At 38.8% G+C, this 19,598-nt stretch overlaps 1 protein-coding gene across 1 annotated transcript in view; it reads left to right on the forward strand.

The window, feature by feature from the left end:
- LOC135208228 (dynein axonemal intermediate chain 4-like) overlaps positions 1–19,598 on the forward strand; it is a 52,039-nt gene that overhangs the window by 21,940 nt on the left and 10,501 nt on the right. The window contains exons 2-6 of the mRNA XM_064240350.1: positions 12,018–12,259; positions 12,697–12,798; positions 13,626–13,692; positions 14,272–14,372; positions 19,134–19,275. Coding sequence (XP_064096420.1) covers positions 12,119–12,259; positions 12,697–12,798; positions 13,626–13,692; positions 14,272–14,372; positions 19,134–19,275 — 553 coding nt within the window. The 5' untranslated portion in view covers positions 12,018–12,118. The remainder of the gene's footprint in view (positions 1–12,017; positions 12,260–12,696; positions 12,799–13,625; positions 13,693–14,271; positions 14,373–19,133; positions 19,276–19,598) is intronic.

The raw sequence follows: 19,598 nt of genomic DNA on the forward strand, positions 1-19,598 counted from the left end.
CAGCTGGTTGTTGGGGGGAGGGGGAGAAGGAAGGGAGTTGGGCAGGGGGTTGGGGTTTGGGGACAAACATCCGGGGCTTTGTGTCCGACTCGGTACGATGTTTACCATAGAACCTACCTTAACACTTCAGGTGAAAAGGAGATGTTACCCCTTATGACGAATTTTGTGAAACTACTTTTTTTTTTTTTTTTTTTTTTTAACGAACACAATTTTGTCTTGAAATCGTGTTTTTCTCATTTTTAATTCCATCAAAAAGAAACTATATCATCTGTATTTAATTCCACGAAATTGATACTCGTAATTCGTAGTGCTACAAAAGAAATACATCTGGGAAAATATGTTTACTATTGTGACAGCTTTACTTCTGGCAGAACAGATATCGTGAAATTCTGATAGAAAAAAAGGAACATTATTTTAAGTAAATCTAGAACTGCCACAACATTATAACAGGATAATCCTAACAGTTTCTGAAACATGCCGCCTCTGTTCACATATGGATAGTTTGCTCTATAGAATTCCAGTACTGATGTGTAGGTAAATTAATGTCTTCATATTAACATTTCAGCTTAACTACCGGAAAAATAATGTATGGCTGGAAGTATAAAAACTCAGCGGAAAGATTACTACTTCAAAGTCCTATGGTACTAAATATATATATGGTATATATATATATATAATATATATTATAGAGCTCAAATAATCATACGTTTATAAGTATATATATATATATAGAGATGTATATATAGATAGATATATGTTTGTGGTTGACATATGTTAAACGTATAGTAAGCATAAATATAATTTTAACGATTTACTTGGTAGCGCTTTCAATAAAATGGAAGGCTTAGTCCGTCCCATTTTGCCGCAGAAAAATAGTGCGTGCATAATTTTCACTGGTCGCGTCATATTAATAACCCACACACATTTTCTTAGCCAAAATGCAAGTCATATATATAACGCGAAGTCCTGAGGCTCCAAAATTTAATAGTGAAGATGCATAGTGAACCGCGCGACATTGTCTGTAATTAAAGGAAAAACGTCCCTGTATTTTTGGGCGAATGGCCCTCGTGCCTGCGACTGTCCCCCTTTTTGTTTTACAGCTCTTCAAACAGTCGAGTCAAGGGGTTCAAATTTGTGATGGCTTTCACTTTATATTTGAAGGGCAAGACAGTAATGAGATTCAGGGGATTAAATATTTTACTACTTTCCCTTCATTTTTGAAGGGAAAAAGGGAGTCGGTGTTAGTTTCAGCATTGGAAGAAAGTAGAGGTAATTACTTTGTTTATATGACCACTCAAGGCCTAACCTTATTTTTTTCCGACATTCTCTTCTCGTGCGTAGTTTGTAAAAAAAAAAGAGAAAAAAGAAAGGAGGGGTGAGAAAAGGACTCTTCCAACGGGCTTTGAATCATGTATGACCTACTACATTCCACCTTGCTATATAAGAATAGTAGCAGTCTCTTATAGTAATTTTTGAGCATTAAAGCGCAATAGAAGTGTCAGTATCGAACTGAAGTTCGTGCCATTGTTAAGTGTCATGAAAACTCATTACGTAGCTCAGTCAAAACAGTAGGAATTGTTGTATGTGGAAGTAGTTTGTGGGAGATTAACGACCGTAAGTAAATGCCCGTCCTACCACCATCACGCTATATGAGTATTCCGTGCTTCCCTAGGAGGCTACACCCCCTTCCCCCCTTCTCCAGGTAGTGGAGTGACATTTTGTATCATTACCTGTCCCGATAATGATCGTCCTCGACTTCCTGTGTTACGCCTGTCGCTTGTCGTAGCTTTCTTCCTCCCCACTCCCTCCTCCTCCTCTGGGGTAACATCTGCCGATGGTAATTTTCCATATCCACTTTTGATTTCCTCACAGCGGCAGTGAGGTTCAGGTCTCGTATTCACGGCTCGTTTCATATTTTGTTTTCCATGACATTTTAGAACCATATGGCACTTTTAACATGAGGTTAGCTTGTGTTTGTGGTTTGGATATAGCCGTCTCTCTCTCTCTCTCTCTCTCTCTCTCTCTCTCTCTCTCTCTCTCTCTCTCTCCCCGAAGGCGACAATAACAAATCTTTCCACAGAGTTTTAATTTCGTCTGTTATTGTGGGACCGCTATTTCGCATCCATATTCGCGAGAATTCTTTTCCTCTCCTATACTCCTCTTTCCTCTTCTTCCCATTTCCTTCTGGTACATTGTTTCCCATCAACTTGTATCTCGTCACGGCTGGAAGATTGTATTTCACAACGACCCAATATGAATACAGAGTTGCTGTTCCCTTGCGTGCTTACTGATGAGTAATCTCCATGAGGCAGCATAAAGTACGGAGATGACAGAGCAGCCTTGCACCAATAAAAACGAATGCATTCTTCTATATTCAATATGCCAATTCATTTGGCAGTTCAGTGTTGCTCCAACCCCCGAGGGAAAGTATCAACTTGAGTGAGTTTGTGCCGTACTGGGGTCACAGGGACGAAGGTCAGGGAAGTCAGATAGAATTGTGAGGTTATTATTTTAGATATTAGTTATAACAGAGCACTCATAGCGTCAAAAATGAGGGCAATATAAGAGAATCGAAACAGAAAGTCCCACCCCTGGGGACGTTAGGTACCTTTCCGAAGATGTAACCCAAGGTATATGATGTAACCAAGGTACATAGGGCTGACTCGGGGTTGAATGACGGAAAGCCTAAAAGGGAAGTTTTTAGACGTCGCAGAGTCGTCCTTACTCAGGGGAAAATTGACGTACAGACATCGTCTCTAATGCTGTGGAATTATTCCTGCGTTTTTTTTTAAGATTACGTTTACTGTCGTTAAATTTTCTTTTCTATCCGTTCTTTGCTCTGGTAAGTATCAGTTCCACATACAAAAGGAAAAATGAATATCATTAGCACAATTTTTTCTTTTTAATAGTATTTCCTAGTTTGCCATTTTTTGTCCATGGCTACCATCTTTGGGATGTATGTACATACATAATTATGTGTGTAATATATATTATAATATATTATTATTTTATATATATATACTAATAAATATTATATTATATATATTAGATTATATATTAAGATTAATTAATATATATATCTATATAATATATATATCTATATATATATATATATATATATATATAATATATATATATATAAACTTAAAACTCAATATCTTTTGCTTAGCGGTAATAAACGTTACATAACAACTTTTCTTGACCATAATGAATAAAGGACGATATTTCTCCTTCTCACTGGAAGAAGGAGAACGATTAGCATCGATGATTTAAATAAAATTGGTATCTTCGTGTCTCCTTGCCGTGATACTCCCCTGATTATTGATTCAGGAAGGAGCCTGATTGACAAGGCGGTTGTGTGAGAGAGAGAGAGAGAGAGAGAGAGAGAGAGAGAGAGAGAGAGAGAGAATGTTGTCAGAGGTCATGTTGGATGAGAAAGTATTTTATTGCTTTTATTAAAATTAAAATTTAAGATTTTTAGTATCACTGTCATTGTTACAAGTTTTTTTAATTTAAGATTAATATTAATATTCATTGGAACTTTAGTGGCGTGCGTTGGTAATTGTGCTTTACAAACGTCTAATGAGAAGTAAGAATGATATAAATGAAGCTGGGAACTAATTATAAAATTAATTTCGCAATTTTGAGACTGGAATAGCTTTGCTTATTTTCCCGTAGCATTGAGCCTACCAAATCAAATCGTTGGTTCTCTCAACTTTTAAATGTTTTCAACTTTTTATGATGCGTTTACTCATCTCTAGAACTTCTCCGAGTGTAAATTGGTAAAAAGAAAAAAAAAGTCTGCCATCTTTATTTGCATATATTGTTGGTATTAGTTATCTTACTATTGTTCTATCGTGCGTCAGTATTGTTGTATCGTATTTGAGTATTGTTGTAGCAGTTTTTGGTGAGAATATGTTATAGCTCCATGGTACTTGTATGTGGACAATACTCGTTCAATCGTTCAAGAGAATTACAGGCATCAAGTGAAATGTCCCATTGCCGTTGCAACACATCGGTGATCCGATTAAACTAAGGGTTAGAGCAATGTAAATCCTGATACTGGATTCTTAAAAGATGTTGATACGATGCAATCATATACTGTTCCCCCAAGCAAATTTGACTGACCAAACATGCAACAAGCAATAAAGCCTCGTAAAACAAAAAGTAAACGCCATTTCGGCCGCAGGGGAGGAAGAAGCAGCTTGAAATCAAGGTCTTTTTCCTCCCAAGTAAATCCTACTGGGTCTGCAGATTGCAGGCGAGGTCACGTGACTCGAAATGCATCGTCTCAGCAGGGGTGATGACTGCGGTTCTTTCAGAAACAGCGACAGCTCAGGAAGGGGGGAAATGAGAGTCACGTTAAATCATTTAAGCTGCTCAAAAATGTTGTGTCTCTTTTCGTTGAGAGTTTCTTTCCTTTATACGAATATTTTCCCAAGTCTCTTGTCTCGATCTTGGAGCGCAAAGTCACCCCCCTCCCCCTCTCGTTGTCTCACGCCAGGGGGCGCATCTGAAGGGTTTGGTTGGGTGCTGGGTCCTACACCGTGGTCCGGGGTTTATCCTGAGGTCACGGTGGATGACGTGTCAACTACGAATGCTTCTTCCTCATCTTATTTTATGTGGACTGGAGGGGAGGAGTGTCATGAGGAAATGAGGGTCTAGGAGGGAAAAAATCCGCGATGGAAGAATGCTATACTTACCTTCGTGTTGTTCGTTGATACATAGATACAAGAGTCAACCTTTTTATGATAACACCAGTTGTACGGAATTGGGTCTCTGTGAATATTTCCCATTGCACCGTTCATTTTAAGGGATTCTTAGTGATATTGCGCTGTCTCTATTGGTGAAATTGTTTATATACGCCTTTGAAGAAAGAATTAAACTTTTCTCTTTGAAGAAAAACAGGTAAAGAGGAAATGATATAGGACTGACACCTTGGAAGTGTGGGAATTCGCCTGAAAAAAAGTAGACAAGTGATTGTTAATGTGCAACTAATGCACTGATGAACAATATATTCGGTGTTATAGAACTTGAAGATAAAAGGACTTCCTTTCTCAGCAACTGGATGGAGCAATAACCAAAATATTATTCGTAAAGCTAGGAAGTCAGTCTCATCCCCATGGGATTAATTTAGTGGTTTGTAACATAGGTTAGTACCAGTTTCGAATGTGGACTGGTATTGCAAACATAAATCATATCAGTCATGTGAAATTAAATTTTGATTTTCTCTGGGGTGAGATATGTTGATATAAGTAGTTATTAGAAAAACGACTCATAAACCCTGTTTAAGTGTATAGTATTTTGAAGCATCACATTTTGATATTTAGTAGCTTTTGATTGGTTTATAAATAGACGCATACCAGGTTTTGTTTACTTATCTCAATTTAACATACACTAAAATAGAGATAAAATGTGGATGAGGTACTGAAGAGCAGCAATCATGAAAATTTTTTTAATTTTTATTTTCTGAATGACTTGATAATAACAGTCATAAAGTCATTATGTGTTCTATTGCAGGTATTACAGAATACAGTAAAAGAGAAAATTATGATAATTTTGCCACTTAAGTACAAAGTAATGAAAGTGGACAACATTACGTCCATGAGATTTATGACAATTATTATTTTTCTTTTTCCTATTTCGGCGATCCGCCTTTCGTGTTTCGAACAAGAGCTTGAGCCGTGAAAGATTATGTTTTGATGCCGTAAATACGCCGTATAAGTAGAGTCGTGCGTGAGGTCATCTAAGCAATCTCTCTCTCACCTGTTCATCTTCCACGGAATAATTGCAACGCTCGCTGAGTGGGGCCCCCCTCCCCACCCCAAAAGGCAAGTCTGATAGCTGGGTGCGAAAGAGCGGTTTGGTCAGCCAGCGATTGGCGACACGGAAAAGCGTTCCTTCGAAGGCGATTCCGCAGCGAACTGGATGTAGTGTGTGTCTGTGTGTGTGTGTGGGTGTGTGTCCGGAATGTCGTGTGAAGGGAGCATGATGGCAGACGACCTTAATAACAACCACATATTCTCCCTGGTGGAAAATTGAAGGGCATGAAGTTCCTTGAAGTGGAAGTTGACGTGGACCTTCAATTGTTTCGTGACGGCGCGATCCGTCATGTCACTTCAGGAGGAGTTCCAGAATGCGTACTTGACGTGCGCTTTTGGGGAAGGCTGCGGAATTACTCCATTTTCAGCATTACGGGGCCTTTTTTCTTATATGTTATTTAACATTTTCTCGACATTACTGCTTCCATGTTAAATTGCCTTCATTATCAAACGGAATTTCTTTACATCAAAGAGACACGTACGTTGACGATATTTGGTGTGGTTTCTCAAGTAAAAGTATTTTCCTTAATTTCATGTCCATGAAGGAAAGAATTTTACTTTAGTCTGTTTCAATACTCTTTTGAAATTATTGAAACAATATCAAACTATTTCACTTAAATGTAAGTTTTAGTGTAAGAGAATTTAGTGAGTTTTGTCTTAAGCATTACGTAGTTATTTAAGACCTCGAGTTTTTAAAGTAGAGTAAATCATAGATAAGGATATATATATATATATATATATATATATATATATATATATATATATAATAATATATATATATATATAATATATATATATATATATATATATTATATATATATATATTATATATATAATATATATATATATATATATATATATTATCGCAGGAGTAGGACATTAGTAAATGACACTTTAAGCTTATTCCAAGTCCTACTCTTGTCAACCTCATCCCTTTATAAACTCATTCCAAATCTAACTTTTTTTCATCCCCGTAGGGGGTTAGTGCCGTCAGTGCACCTCACACGGTGCACTCTAGGCATTACTTAAGGTTCTTGGCAACTTCCCTTCGGCCCCTAGCTGCAACCCCTCTCCTTCCCTTTTACTGTACCTCCATTCATATTCTCTCTTCCATCTTACTATCCTCCCTCCCCTGACACTTGTTTCATAGTGCAACTTAGAGGTTTTCCTCTTGTTACACCTTTCAAGCCTTTTTACTCTCGATATCCTTTTTCAGCGCTGAATGACCTCATAAGTCCCAGTGCTTGGGTTTTTGGCCTAAATTCTACATTACATTCCATATTTTTTTTCAATGTCATCCCCTTGTTTCATGTAAACGATCTCTACAATTTCGATCAGATCTTTAGAGAACTCAGAGGGCGCTTTGATCAGTTTGCTCCCCTGAAAATGTCAGCTGTCATACTGGCAGGTCGCTTACACAATTTCGACATTTTTCCTTATTCCACAGTTGTGAAGAAGGCCAGACCCATTCCCCTTGGAACTTTATATCACCTTATTACGTGATCCCTGTAAATAGTTCTCAAAGTCACGAGAGGGAGAAACTTTAACCCAGTATTATCATCGAAGTAAATCTTGATTCGAGAAATGCTTGGGATTTTTTGCCATTTTTTATACTGGAAATGTTGTTTATCCTATTTTCGTCGACGAGCAGAAGTGTGGCGTCCGGGAAACTGCGAAGAAAACATGAATTTATACAAGATTATGTCTAAACTGAACTTATGTAATTATATTTTTGTTTCCAAATGTACCCGCATCACTGAATGTGCTCAGCAATTTCACAGAAACCAGTGCATGTTTCCTATTTTGAATATAACTAAAAAAGAAAAAATTAACTTTAATATTTTATTAGTCAGATAGACCACTGATTCATATACCTGAACTAATTTGCGGAAAGTTAAGTATTTTTCGACATTTAAAAAATAATTGACAAGCTTCAAACTTAGAGTTAAGTGTTGTACTGTTCATGTTACTTTATTGGTACCTTGTATTCATGAAGCAGCATAAAACAATGATTATGTTGTGTGCCTAGCTATTCATTTTTCTAAAGAAAATAATTCTTCTTCAAAAGACTGAGTTTCTGGTTCTTTTAAAGCTAATTATGTTTTTTATTTAATCTTGGAATTTTTCCGCTAATAGGTTTCTTCTTGTGTAGGGGATTTAGACATTGAAGCATGGTTCATAATAATAATAATAATAATAATAATAATAATAATAATAATAATAATAATAAACACATGGGCAGTGCCAGTAATCAGATACAGCGCAGGAATAGTCGAATGGACGAAGGCAGAACTCCGCAACATAGACCAGAAAACTAGGAAACATATGACAATACACAAAGCGCTACACCCCAAGAGCAAATACGGACAGACTATACATAACACGAAAGGAAGGAGGAAGAGGACTACTAAGTATAGAGGACTGCGTCAACATCGAGAATAGAGCATTGGGGCAATATCTGAAAACCAGTGAAAACGAGTGGCTCAAGAGTGCATGGGAAGGACTGATAAAAGTAGACGAAGACCCAGAAATATACAGACAGGAAAATGACAGAACAGAGGACTGGCACAACAAACCAATGCACGGACAATATATACATGAGACAGACTAAAGAACTAGCCAGCGATGACACGTGGCAATGGCTACTGAGGGGAGAGCTAAAGAAGGAAACTGAAGGAATGATAACAGCGGCACAAGATCATGGCCCTAAGAACCAGATATGTGAACGATAGACGGAAATAACATCTCTCCCATATGTAGGAAGTGCAATACGAAAAATGAAACCATAAACCACATAGCAAGCGAATGTCCGGCACTTGCACAGAACCAGTACAAAAAGAGGCATGATTCAGTGGCAAAAGCCCTCCACTGGAGCCTGTGCAAAAAACATCAGCTACCTTGCAGTAATAAGTGGTACGAGCACCAACTTGAAGGAGTGATAGAAAACGATCAGGCGAAGATCCTCTGGGACTATGGTATCAGAACAGATAGGGTGATACGTGCAAATAGACCAGACGTAACGTTGATTGACAAAATCAAGAAGAAAGTATCACTCATTGATGTTGCAATACCATGGGACACCAGAGTTGAAGAGAAAGAGAGGGAAAAAATGGATAAGTATCAAGACCTGAAAATAGAAATAAGAAGGATATGGGATATACCAGTGGAAATTGTACCCATAATCATAGGAACACTAGGCACGATCCAAGATCCCTGAAAAGGAATCTAGAAAAACTAGAGGCTGAAGTAGCTCCAGGACTCATGCAGAAGAGTGTGATCCTAGAAACGGCAGAAGAGTGTGATCCAAGAAACGGCGCACATAGTAAGAAAAGTGATGGACTCCTAAGGAGGCAGGATGCAACCCGGAACCCCGCACTATAAATACCACCCAGTCGAATTGGAGGACTATGATAGAGCAAAAAAAAAATTAATTAATAGTAATGAGAATAATAATGATCATTTTAATATTAATTATTATTATTATTATTATTATTATTTACAGTGGATACAGTCCAATGCCGCAAGCCGATAGGATAGTACTAAAATTTAACTGATAATTTTTAGCAGAGTAAAGTGCCCATAAGGAAAAAACAAAAGAGCATAGAAAAGAAAGGGATTAAACTGCGCATAAACAATAGAAATGAATTTTTAAATACTTGAGAATAATTGAAAGAACTGGAAGTTTAATCTTCTCCAATGGATCGCGAATGATTAAATAAATGAAGGAAGTAACAAATAAATCAATAAAGGAGGCAAAAGCACCGACTTACCAAGATCATATTGAAGATGAAATAGCGAAAAATCAAATTAAACCGTTAAGGGAAATTTGAATAAAGACCTCGAAAACGCGAACTTAATTTGGGATGAAGGAGAGAGAGAGAGAGAAATCGAGAGTTGGAGAGCCTATAACGGACCTACCATTACGACCTTATATCGCCTGCGTGTCGACGAAAGGCAATATCAAACATCACGTTTGATCCAATGAACATGAAAGGTTCCGCTGTTAGGGCGGGGGTCAACGCCAATCGATTTCTGGCCGCGACAATGTTAATGCCTACTAACAAAGGGGGGGGGGGGGGGGTGAGTGGCGTTTGGGATTCAATTTCCCTTTCTTCTTGTTGGCTTAATTGATAATTGTCCGTTAATTGCGGAGTCGACGAACACTCGGAAATGGTATGGTTTGTTTGGGTAACTCTTCACCAAGACAAATAAGCAACTAATGTCATATTTTGTCTTCACTTTTGCTATTTAGTTAATTCTGTGTTTTATCTCTCTTTTGTTAAATTTATTAATTTTCAGAATCCGTCAGTAACGTTTTTCGACACCTGAGATGAGTGTATAGTAGAAGTTATACTTATTTTGTGTAAGCTAACTAGAACATTTAAGAAGTTTAAATAATCAAGTCTTGTTGACTTCTGGCCAGGTATAATCTGGGATACTTGTTTTACTTGGAAACAAGTTACAAAGTTCTGTTAGAAAAGTAATTATTCCTTCTCTCTCGCTATCTCAAATATGTAACTTTTGTGCTGCAAGCTCAGAAAACTAGTTACCACTTTGATATATTATGGATAAATAATTAAATTGACATAGATTTTATTCGTTTTGTTCTCAAAGCGATCAGGACTACTAAACTAATACTGGAACTCCAGGTCCCTAATCTTAGTGTGAAGATTCATTGTGTGTTTTATATGACAACTATTTGAAGGTTTATTCAATAGCCTGCACCTATGTCAAGTTGTAAACTGTTTGTATGATATTTCGGCAATTAAAGTTTACTGATGACGTAAGTAGTCTGCTTCCAATAATGCTGATTGCTTATATTTATGTAGTTTTTATTTGGTAGTGATACAGATCTTATTGTTGATAATATGTAATGGTAATATTTGTGGTAACAATAATGTGCTTACCGGTGATAATATCGTGTAATAATATATTTTTAGGTTTTTTGGGGGAACATGGTTGCTAGTGATGAGTCAAGTACACTGATAACATGTATGGGTTTAGAAACGACAATTTTTGATGATAATGGTAAATCTCTGCAGCTTCCTGGTAAAATCGATGAGTTATGATGATGGTTAACTAACTGAGAAAATGAAATATACATAAATAAATAAGGTTTATTTACTATGGATACTAATGATCCTAATTATGCCAGTGGATGATTTTATTGCTTCGGGTAAACAAGGTATGTTATAAACCATGTAAATTTTTGTTATTTTATTGGTCTCTCTCTCTCTCTCTCTCTCTCTCTCTCTCTCTCTCTCTCTCTCTCTCTCTCTCTCAACTTATATCGTACACTCATTTGCAAGTTTTCCTTATTTGGTTTAATTAAGAGCCACTTGAATATAATCTGTGATAGTATTCCAGTGATAATATCGAAGACATTTACATTTGTCCAATAATGCCCCTTACACGTAAACTTTAGTATATGTATCAGTTGGTTTTAGCACAAAAGAAAAACATGAAAATGTGAAAATCTTTGAAAAATAGATAGTTGTATAAATAAAAGACATAGTGGCTGTAGCAGCGAGACGGAAACATAATATTTAGAGTATCTAATCATCTATGCATACTTATATGCTGTTCATCCTTTTGCGCGTAGTACATTTAATAAGTAGTAAATGGGGGTTAGAAAAAGAGGTAATGAAAGCCTTTGACAAGAGCTGGCGAGAGGATTAATTGATTCGAAATTGATCTTATGCCACCAGTTCGTTAGGGCTAATTTTCTCCGTTCCATGGGGGTTCGATGATCCATTTACCTGTGGCCCTATACAGGAAGTGAAGATAATTAGTCATGTTCTGTTAAAATCTAGTAATTTATTTCCATCACAAGACTAAGACGGATTATGTAAGGGTTCTGCTTGAAGGAAGAGGTCCTTCAATGGTTAATTGTGAATGAAAATGCAGAAAAAGAAAATCTAAATTTAAGGCTGTAGTTATACCTTCATTAGGTACTTTGTCATAGATTTGCTGAAAGTTTTTCTGTATCTGTAAAAAAAAATGTGCCCATGATGATTGTAGAGCACAATAAAAATTTAATAAATTCCTACATAACATAAAATGCTGCAAGATATCTGAGTTAAAAAAAAAAAAAAAGTTATACAGTTAAATCAAATAGCTAGGAGTCTCTTTTCAGCACCCAACTATAATTTACCTTGAGAGGAAACTAATCCTTATATATTGCTATTCTGACAGGTCATGTGAGTTGCTGTACGATAGGAAAGAGAAGCCTTCAGTTTTGAGAATTACTGAACTTTTATTTCAAGACGAAATAAAAAGGAGACGAAGAAGAGAAGATGGGGACGGTGGAATTATCGTTAAGGGTGAAGCTTCAGGAGACACCTACGCTACTTCTCTTTTTTCAAGAGAACACTTCTGTCAATTCTCTGGATGCCGTCGCCAAAGAGTATATTGATGAATGGAATACATATACTCAGGTAAGGTTCTCTCTCTCTCTCTCTCTCTCTGTGTGGTGTGTGTGTGTGTGCAAAAAGAATTCCAAAGACAGTGACAAGTGAGATCCTGATAAATTTAGCAGTAATAAACATGCTCACATTCCATTAATCTTCATGAGTATTGTAACAAAATGAGGAATTTGGTATGCTACATCGTAATACATTTTTATAAGTTCCTTGTTCATGGCCCCTATAGGTTATGATTAATCTTGAATTCTCTGTTCTCTTTATATTCCCTTTATTACAAGTGTAATTTTTTAAAGGTAAATTTCTTAGTTGTAAGCTCTGATCATTTTTAATTGTATGTCCTAATACTTCTTTTCTATTTGCAGGAAGCATAATGTATATTCTTTCTCTTTTAAACAAATAGGCTTTAGTGAACTGTGAGGGAATTTATCTTTTATTGTAATCCTTTACAGAAACGAGATGGTCAGCTGGTGAGGACACGGGAGGTTACTTGCCAGACTTTTCTCAAATATTTTGTGGATAAAACAAGCCAAAAGTCTGCTGTTGTTTTCAAGGCAAGTTAAAGCTGAGATTGAAAATACATCCAGTTATAGTAGTATTTGTAAAACTCCAGGGAAAGTGACATGTTTCATGTGATTTGTATAAAGTAAACTGGTGGTTGGTACATAACCAAAAGAGACTTTGATGGTGTACCAGAGATTTTCATACTAATTGGAGACAACATTGAATTGGTCTGAACAGATTGAAAGAAAGTTAACATTGTCCTTTTACATAAAAAAATAATACTTTAATTAGTATCGTATCCTCCAACTGCAGTTAGTTGTAAAGAAAAAAGCTAAAAATATATTTGTAATAAGTTAAAATCTAGATATTTTATTGTATGGTGTTGGCTCATTAATGCACATACGAATCATTTCAGTTTTACTAATAGACAATGACTTCAGTTATGGTAATTACAGAGTTGACATCCCTTTAAATTGTGTTTTTTTTTCTTTTTTTTACACAACAATTTGAAGGGATGTCAGCTCTGCAATTACCATAACTGAAGTCATTGCCTATTAGTAAAACTGAAATGATTAGTATGTGCATATATTGTATGCAGCATTAATGAGCCAACACCATACTATAAACTATCTAGATTTTAACTTATTATTACAAATATGTCTTTAGCTATTTCCTTTACAACTAACTGCAGTTGGAGGATACAACACTAATTAAAGTATTGTTTTTTTTATAAGGCCAATGTTAACTTTCTTTCAATCTGTACAAACCAATTCAGTGTTATGTCTCCAATTAGTATGAAAACCTCTAGTAACACCACATTATTATGCCTGCACCATGGGGTATTTGGATTCGTCCTTTTATGGTCTGTTCATTTCAGGACACTGGTAGTTGGGCAACACAATGGGACATGTATGATGAATACCAGAAACTAAAAGCGGAAAAGCGTGAGTTTCACCTCTTTTAAACTTGAAACCATGGTCGTAATGTTAATTTTGCCCTTATTCACAAAAGTTACAACAATCCAATAGTACAGTCAGTCCCAGGGTTACGTTGGACTGGGCTTACGTTGTTCCAAGGTTATGTTGCTATTCAAATATATTCGTAAAAAATTATTTCCCAGGTTGCAGCTCATGTTCCGGGTTTACGTCGTTAGTCCGACGGCAGACTGGAACTTTAATATGGCTCCAAAAGACAGAATAGTAAAAATTTGGAGTTTTATAAAAAGCTTAATCAAAATGCAGGTTACATTGTTTTCAAGACACCCGAAGGATTCAAAGTAAAGCTCTTATAATCTCTGACGTTGTCTCGGTTGACGCCGTTTTTCAGCTTACGTTCCAGCTTTTAAACGGAACCCCAAATGTAATCCAGGGAATGCCTAATGGTAATGGGTTTAGCAGGTAACAAAAACAAACAGTAACGTTGATAATAGTACGTATCACTAATCATAATGCCAGCTTTGTGAGTTTTTGGTATTGAAAAGATTTTAAAAATCACCGTAGACTGACTATAGAATTTTTTCTCAGGCAGAGCTTCAACAAAGTCATCAGACTCTTCACTCTTCAGAAAGAAGGAACCTACCATCGAATACTACAGAGGAGACAAAGAAGAACAAGACACAACTAATGTAAGCAATTTTCAGATCCTTTTTCTCTGTGAATTTGTGTTACTATACAAAGGTAATCTATAGATGCTTATTCTCCTCCCCTAGTTTACTAAGCATGCTATTACCTTAGATAGTTTGTAACGTTCCATAAACCATAGGAAATTCATATATTTTTTGTTTCCTGTTCTCTTTCCTACTCAAATTTTAATGGGGTTACATTAATACAATTGTCTATCCAATTATACCAACCACTACTACAAGATTAGTGTCAGAAAAAATCTTGAATTGTTTTGTTCAAGAACCCAATTAATTATCCCGCCCTTTTTGACAAACTGGATCTCTCTCTCTCTCTCTCTCCTCTATCTCGCTCCTCCCTCTCTCTCTCTCATCTCCGTTCTCTCGCTCTCTCTCTCTCTATCTCTCTCTCTCTCTCGTCTCTCTCTCTCTTCATCATCTCGTCTCTCTCTCTCTCTCTCTCTCTCTCTCTCTCTCACACACACACACACACACACACGTGCAAGGGTGGAGCAGTAGTGAAACAAGGAGGGCTAATAGTACAGTACAGGTGTACACTTTTCAAGACTGTCAGTTTTTGAGATGCGAAACATACATTTTTGTACATGAACTTCCCTGCCAGATATATACTTAGCTTAGGTCTCTGACGTCACGACAGAAAATTCAAAACTCGCGGCACACGCTACAGGTAGGTCAGGTGATCTACCTTACCCGCCGCTGGGTGGCGGGTGTAAGAACCAGTCCCCCTTTCTTGTCAGATTATTTTCTGTCGCTGATTGGACAACACCTGTTGTTCAGTCCTTGCGATAGTTAAATTCTTTCTCGTTGCCGACGAATTGGATTTTGGTGAAGTACCCTTTGTTTGTTGGCTTGGCATACGCTTTTTGGATTGTTATTTGGATTTTTCTTTTGGCTTTTTCTTAGAATTAATAATCATGGATGATTCTGAAGTTAAGAAACCTAGTTTATTTAGGGTTTGTTCAGTGAAGGAATGTAAAGTTAGACTTCCTAAAGCTGCATTAGATCCTCACTCTGTATGTACGTCTTGTAGAGGGAATGAATGCTCTTTTATTAACCCTTGCAAAGAGTGTGAGAATTTGGATGAGGATGGTTGGAAGGCTCTTTCTTCTTATGTGAGAAAGTTAGAGAAGGATAGGGCGCGCAAGGCTTCTTCAAGGAGCTCTAGTAGATCGAGGGTGAGTGAGATTGACGCTGAGAACCCTGTAGTAGAAGTAGTTCCTTCTCCAGTTTCAGCCCCTGCGCCCAGCTTTGAACCCGAGGATTCGTTTTCGGAAGTTGCTTCCGGGAGAGCCTCGATCAGGAGTAAGGAGAGCCTCGCTCGCTCTCGACAAGGTAGCTATGGAGACGACTTCATCAGTCTTAGCAGCTCTTCGTCCGGGGGACTGGATGGTGTCACTGGACCTTCAGGACGCTTACTTCCACGTGCCGATCCATCCTTCTTCACGCAAATTTCTAAGATTCATGTGGGGAGGGAATGTTTTTCAGTTCAGGGCCCTATGCTTCGGCCTTTCCACAGCCCCCCAAGTCTTCACTGGGCTGATGAAGAACGTTGCTCAGTGGCTTCATCTCGAGGGAGTGAGGATTTCCCTCTACTTGGACGATTGGCTAATCAGGGCCAAGTCCAAGGAGAAATGTCTGGAGGACTTACGATTAACGCTGAATCTAGCAGCTTCTCTGGGTTTGCTAGTGAATTTCGAGAAGTCACAGCTAATCCCCAGTCAAGAGCGTATCTATCTGGGGATTCTGATGGCTTTTCAGGTTTTTCGTGCGTATCCTTCCCCAGAGAGGATAACCCGAGGTTCGGAGAAGGTAGCAATCTTTCTAGAGAAAGATGTATGCACAGCGAGGGAGTGGATGAGTCTGTTGGGGACACTATCCTCGCTGGAACAATTCGTTTCTCTAGGGAGGTTGCACCTCAGACCCCTACAGTTCTTCCTGACGAGGAACTGGAACCGAAGATCTCAAGGTCTAGACTTTGCGTTCAAGATCTCGCAAGAGATAAAGGAGGATCTACGTTGGTGGCTAGACCCTCTCCTGTTCAAGGAAGGCCTTTCCTTGCAGGTTCGGAACCCCAGCCTATTGTTATATGCGGACGCATCGGACATAGGTTGGGGAGCTACTCTCAGGTCGAGAGAAGTGTCAGGCACCTGGATGGGGGATCAGGTGTCCTGGCGCATCAACAAGAAAGAGCTAACAGCGATTTGGTTCGCTCTCAAAACCTTCGAACCCCTCGTAAAGGGAAAGTCAGTTCAGATCAACTCGGACAACACCACAGCCCTGGCTTACATTCGGAAACAGGGGGGGACTCACTCTTTCTCCCTGTACGAGACAGCGAGATCGCTCCTCCTGTGGTCGGAGGAAAGGAAGATAAGTCTTCTCACCAGGTTCGTACAGGGAGAAAGAAATGTCAGAGCAGGATCTGCTAAGCAGAAGGAATCAAGTCCTTCCCTCAGAGTGGACTCTGCACTCGGACGTATGCCAGGAGCTGTGGAGGACGTGGGCAGGCCCCATCTCGATCTATTTGCGACCTCCAGGAATGTGAGGATAGATCTATACTGCTCCCCTATTGCGGACCCAAGAGCAGTGGCAATAGATGCATTCCTGATGGATTGGAAAAACCTGGATCTTTACGCGTTCCCCTTCCCGCCTTTCAAGATTCTAGGGGAAACGCTAAGGAAGTTCGCAGCTTCAGAGGGAGCAAGGATGACTTTGATAGCTCCGTTCTGGCCCGCCCAGGACTGGTTCACAGAGGTACTGGAATGGTTGGTGGATGTTCCAAGATCCCTACCACTAAGAGTCGATCTGCTCAAACAGCCCCACTTCGACAGGTTTCACAAAAACCTCCCCGCTCTCAGTCTGACTGGATTCAGACTATCAAGAGTCTCGTCAGAGCTAAGGGCTTTTCGGCAAAGTCTGCAAGGGCTATTGCCAATGCACGTAGACCTTCCACATCTAGAGTCTACCAGTCGAAGTGGGACGTTTTTCGACGTTGGTGCAAGACTCATAAAGTTTCCTCCTCCAGTACCTCTGTGACTCAGATAGCAGATTTCCTTATCTTCCTGAGGGAAAAATGCGGGTTAGTAGTCTCCACCATCAAGGGCTACAGGAGCATGCTTTCCTCAGTTTTTCGTCATAGAGGATTAAACATATCCGAAGACAAGGACCTCCATGACTTAATCAGATCATTTGAGACGGTTAAAAGAACCTCCTACTTAGTTCCTAGCTGGAATCTAGACGTCGTGCTGCTCTTTCTGAGGTCCTCAAGATTCGAACCTCCCCATACAGCTTCGTTCAGAGACCTTTCGATGAAGACTCTTTTTCTCTGTGCGTTAGCTTCAGCGAAGAGAGTCAGCGAGCTGCAGGCTCTAGAAGGTGAGGTAGGTTTTCAAGGAGGATCCGCGTTTTGCTCTTTTCTTCCGGCTTTCCTAGCCAAGAATGAAAACCCTTCTTCACCGTGGCCCAGGAGCTTCGAAATTAAAAGCTTGTCCTCCTTAGTTGGGACAGAAGAGGAGAGATCTCTTTGCCCGGTGAGAAGCCTGAAATTTTATCTTCAAAGGAAGAGAAGACTTGCTGCTAATGAGAACAATCTCTGGTGCTCTGTAAGGGACCCCAGTAGGCCCTTATCAAAAAATGCCCTCTCATTCTTTATCAGGAATGTTATTAGAGAAGCCCACACATCGTGCAGTCAGCAACAGTTTAGTCTTCTGAAAGTCAAGGCACACGAAGTGAGGGCCATCGCGACGTCTTTGGCTTTCAAGAAGAATATGTCTTTACAAAACCTCATGAAGGCCACTTTTTGGAGGTGTGAATCAGTCTTCTCCAATCACTACCTAAAAGACGTATCGATTACGTATGAAAAGTGTTTTGGGCTAGGCCCTTACGTATCGGCGGATTCAGTGCTGGGGCAGGGAGCTGAAACACATCCTTTTTAATCCTTTTCCCTGTTAGTTTTTAATTTGGAGTTTTTGGTTGTACGAAGGAGGTTGCAGGAGGCAGCTCCTTCTTTTGTATACTAATATTAGTAATTGGTTAGGTGATCGGTTGTGCTTGAGGCTCTTTGCGGTTGGTAGTGATAGGCTCTGGCATGTAAGCGGGTTGATCCCCATTGACCAGACCCTGTTTGGATTCTGCCAAGTAAGTGGACTCAGTTCCCATTGGTAGACCCAAAGAGTTCTTCAGCTATAGGTCACGCCCTCGCGGAGACTCTTTAGGCAACGCAGACTAATAGACAGTAACTATGAAGTCTTCTGCCTAATTCAGGTAAGAACCAAGGGTTTATTTTTATTCCTTTAACATGTGTTGTCCCCACTTTCTAGGTGAGTATGTGTCTCTTTCCCTCCACCAAGGGTGTCAATCAGCTAAGTATATATCTGGCAGGGAAGTTCATGTACAAAAATGATATTGTTAGTATACAATAAAGTTTTGTACATACTTACCTGGCAGATATATAAGATTGATGGCCCGCCCAGCCTCCCCTCAGGAGACAGGTGGAAGAAAATAATCTGACAAGAAAGGTAGACTGGTTCTTACACCCGCCACCCAGCGGCGGGTAAGGTAGATCACCTGACCTACCTGTAGCGTGTGCCGCGAGTTTTGAATTTTCTGTCGTGACGTCAGAGACCTAAGCTAAGTATATATCTGCCAGGTAAGTATGTACAAAACTTTATTGTGTACTAACAATATCATTTTTATGATACTGTAATTCGTGTATTCTGAAAGATTTTATTGATTTTAATTTTGTTTCAGCTTTCTATAGACAAGAAAGGCGGAGGTATTGAAGTTACTACTTTACTGAAGGGTCTGGGATGGGTGGAGCGGTTGCTTTCAACTACAAAAAACATCAATCTCCTTCATGCTTACACAAGTGGAATACACCAGGTGAAAGAAGGTAGGTATGTATTTAAGGCGCATCTCATTAATCGCCTAGTTTTTCTTCAGGATTTGATACTGTAGGCCAAATTAATTTGTGGTCACTGTGGATGCCCTAGGGTATTTAATTAAATTTGAAATGTTAGGCTACCAAACGTAAGAAATGTCATAAGATACTTAAGCATTGCCAAGTTTCATTTGCAAAGAAAAAGCTCTGTGAGATTTAGAAATGTAAAGTTCCTAACTTCACAAACTGGTCTTTCATGATGAATATGAAAGCCACGTGGAAACAAAAAATGCTACGATATCTTGATGCTAATGCCACCCATTTACAGAACTCGT

This window comes from Macrobrachium nipponense, chromosome 35 (genome assembly GCF_015104395.2).
Source record: "Macrobrachium nipponense isolate FS-2020 chromosome 35, ASM1510439v2, whole genome shotgun sequence".
In the NCBI taxonomy this organism is placed as follows: Eukaryota; Metazoa; Arthropoda; class Malacostraca; order Decapoda; family Palaemonidae; genus Macrobrachium; species Macrobrachium nipponense.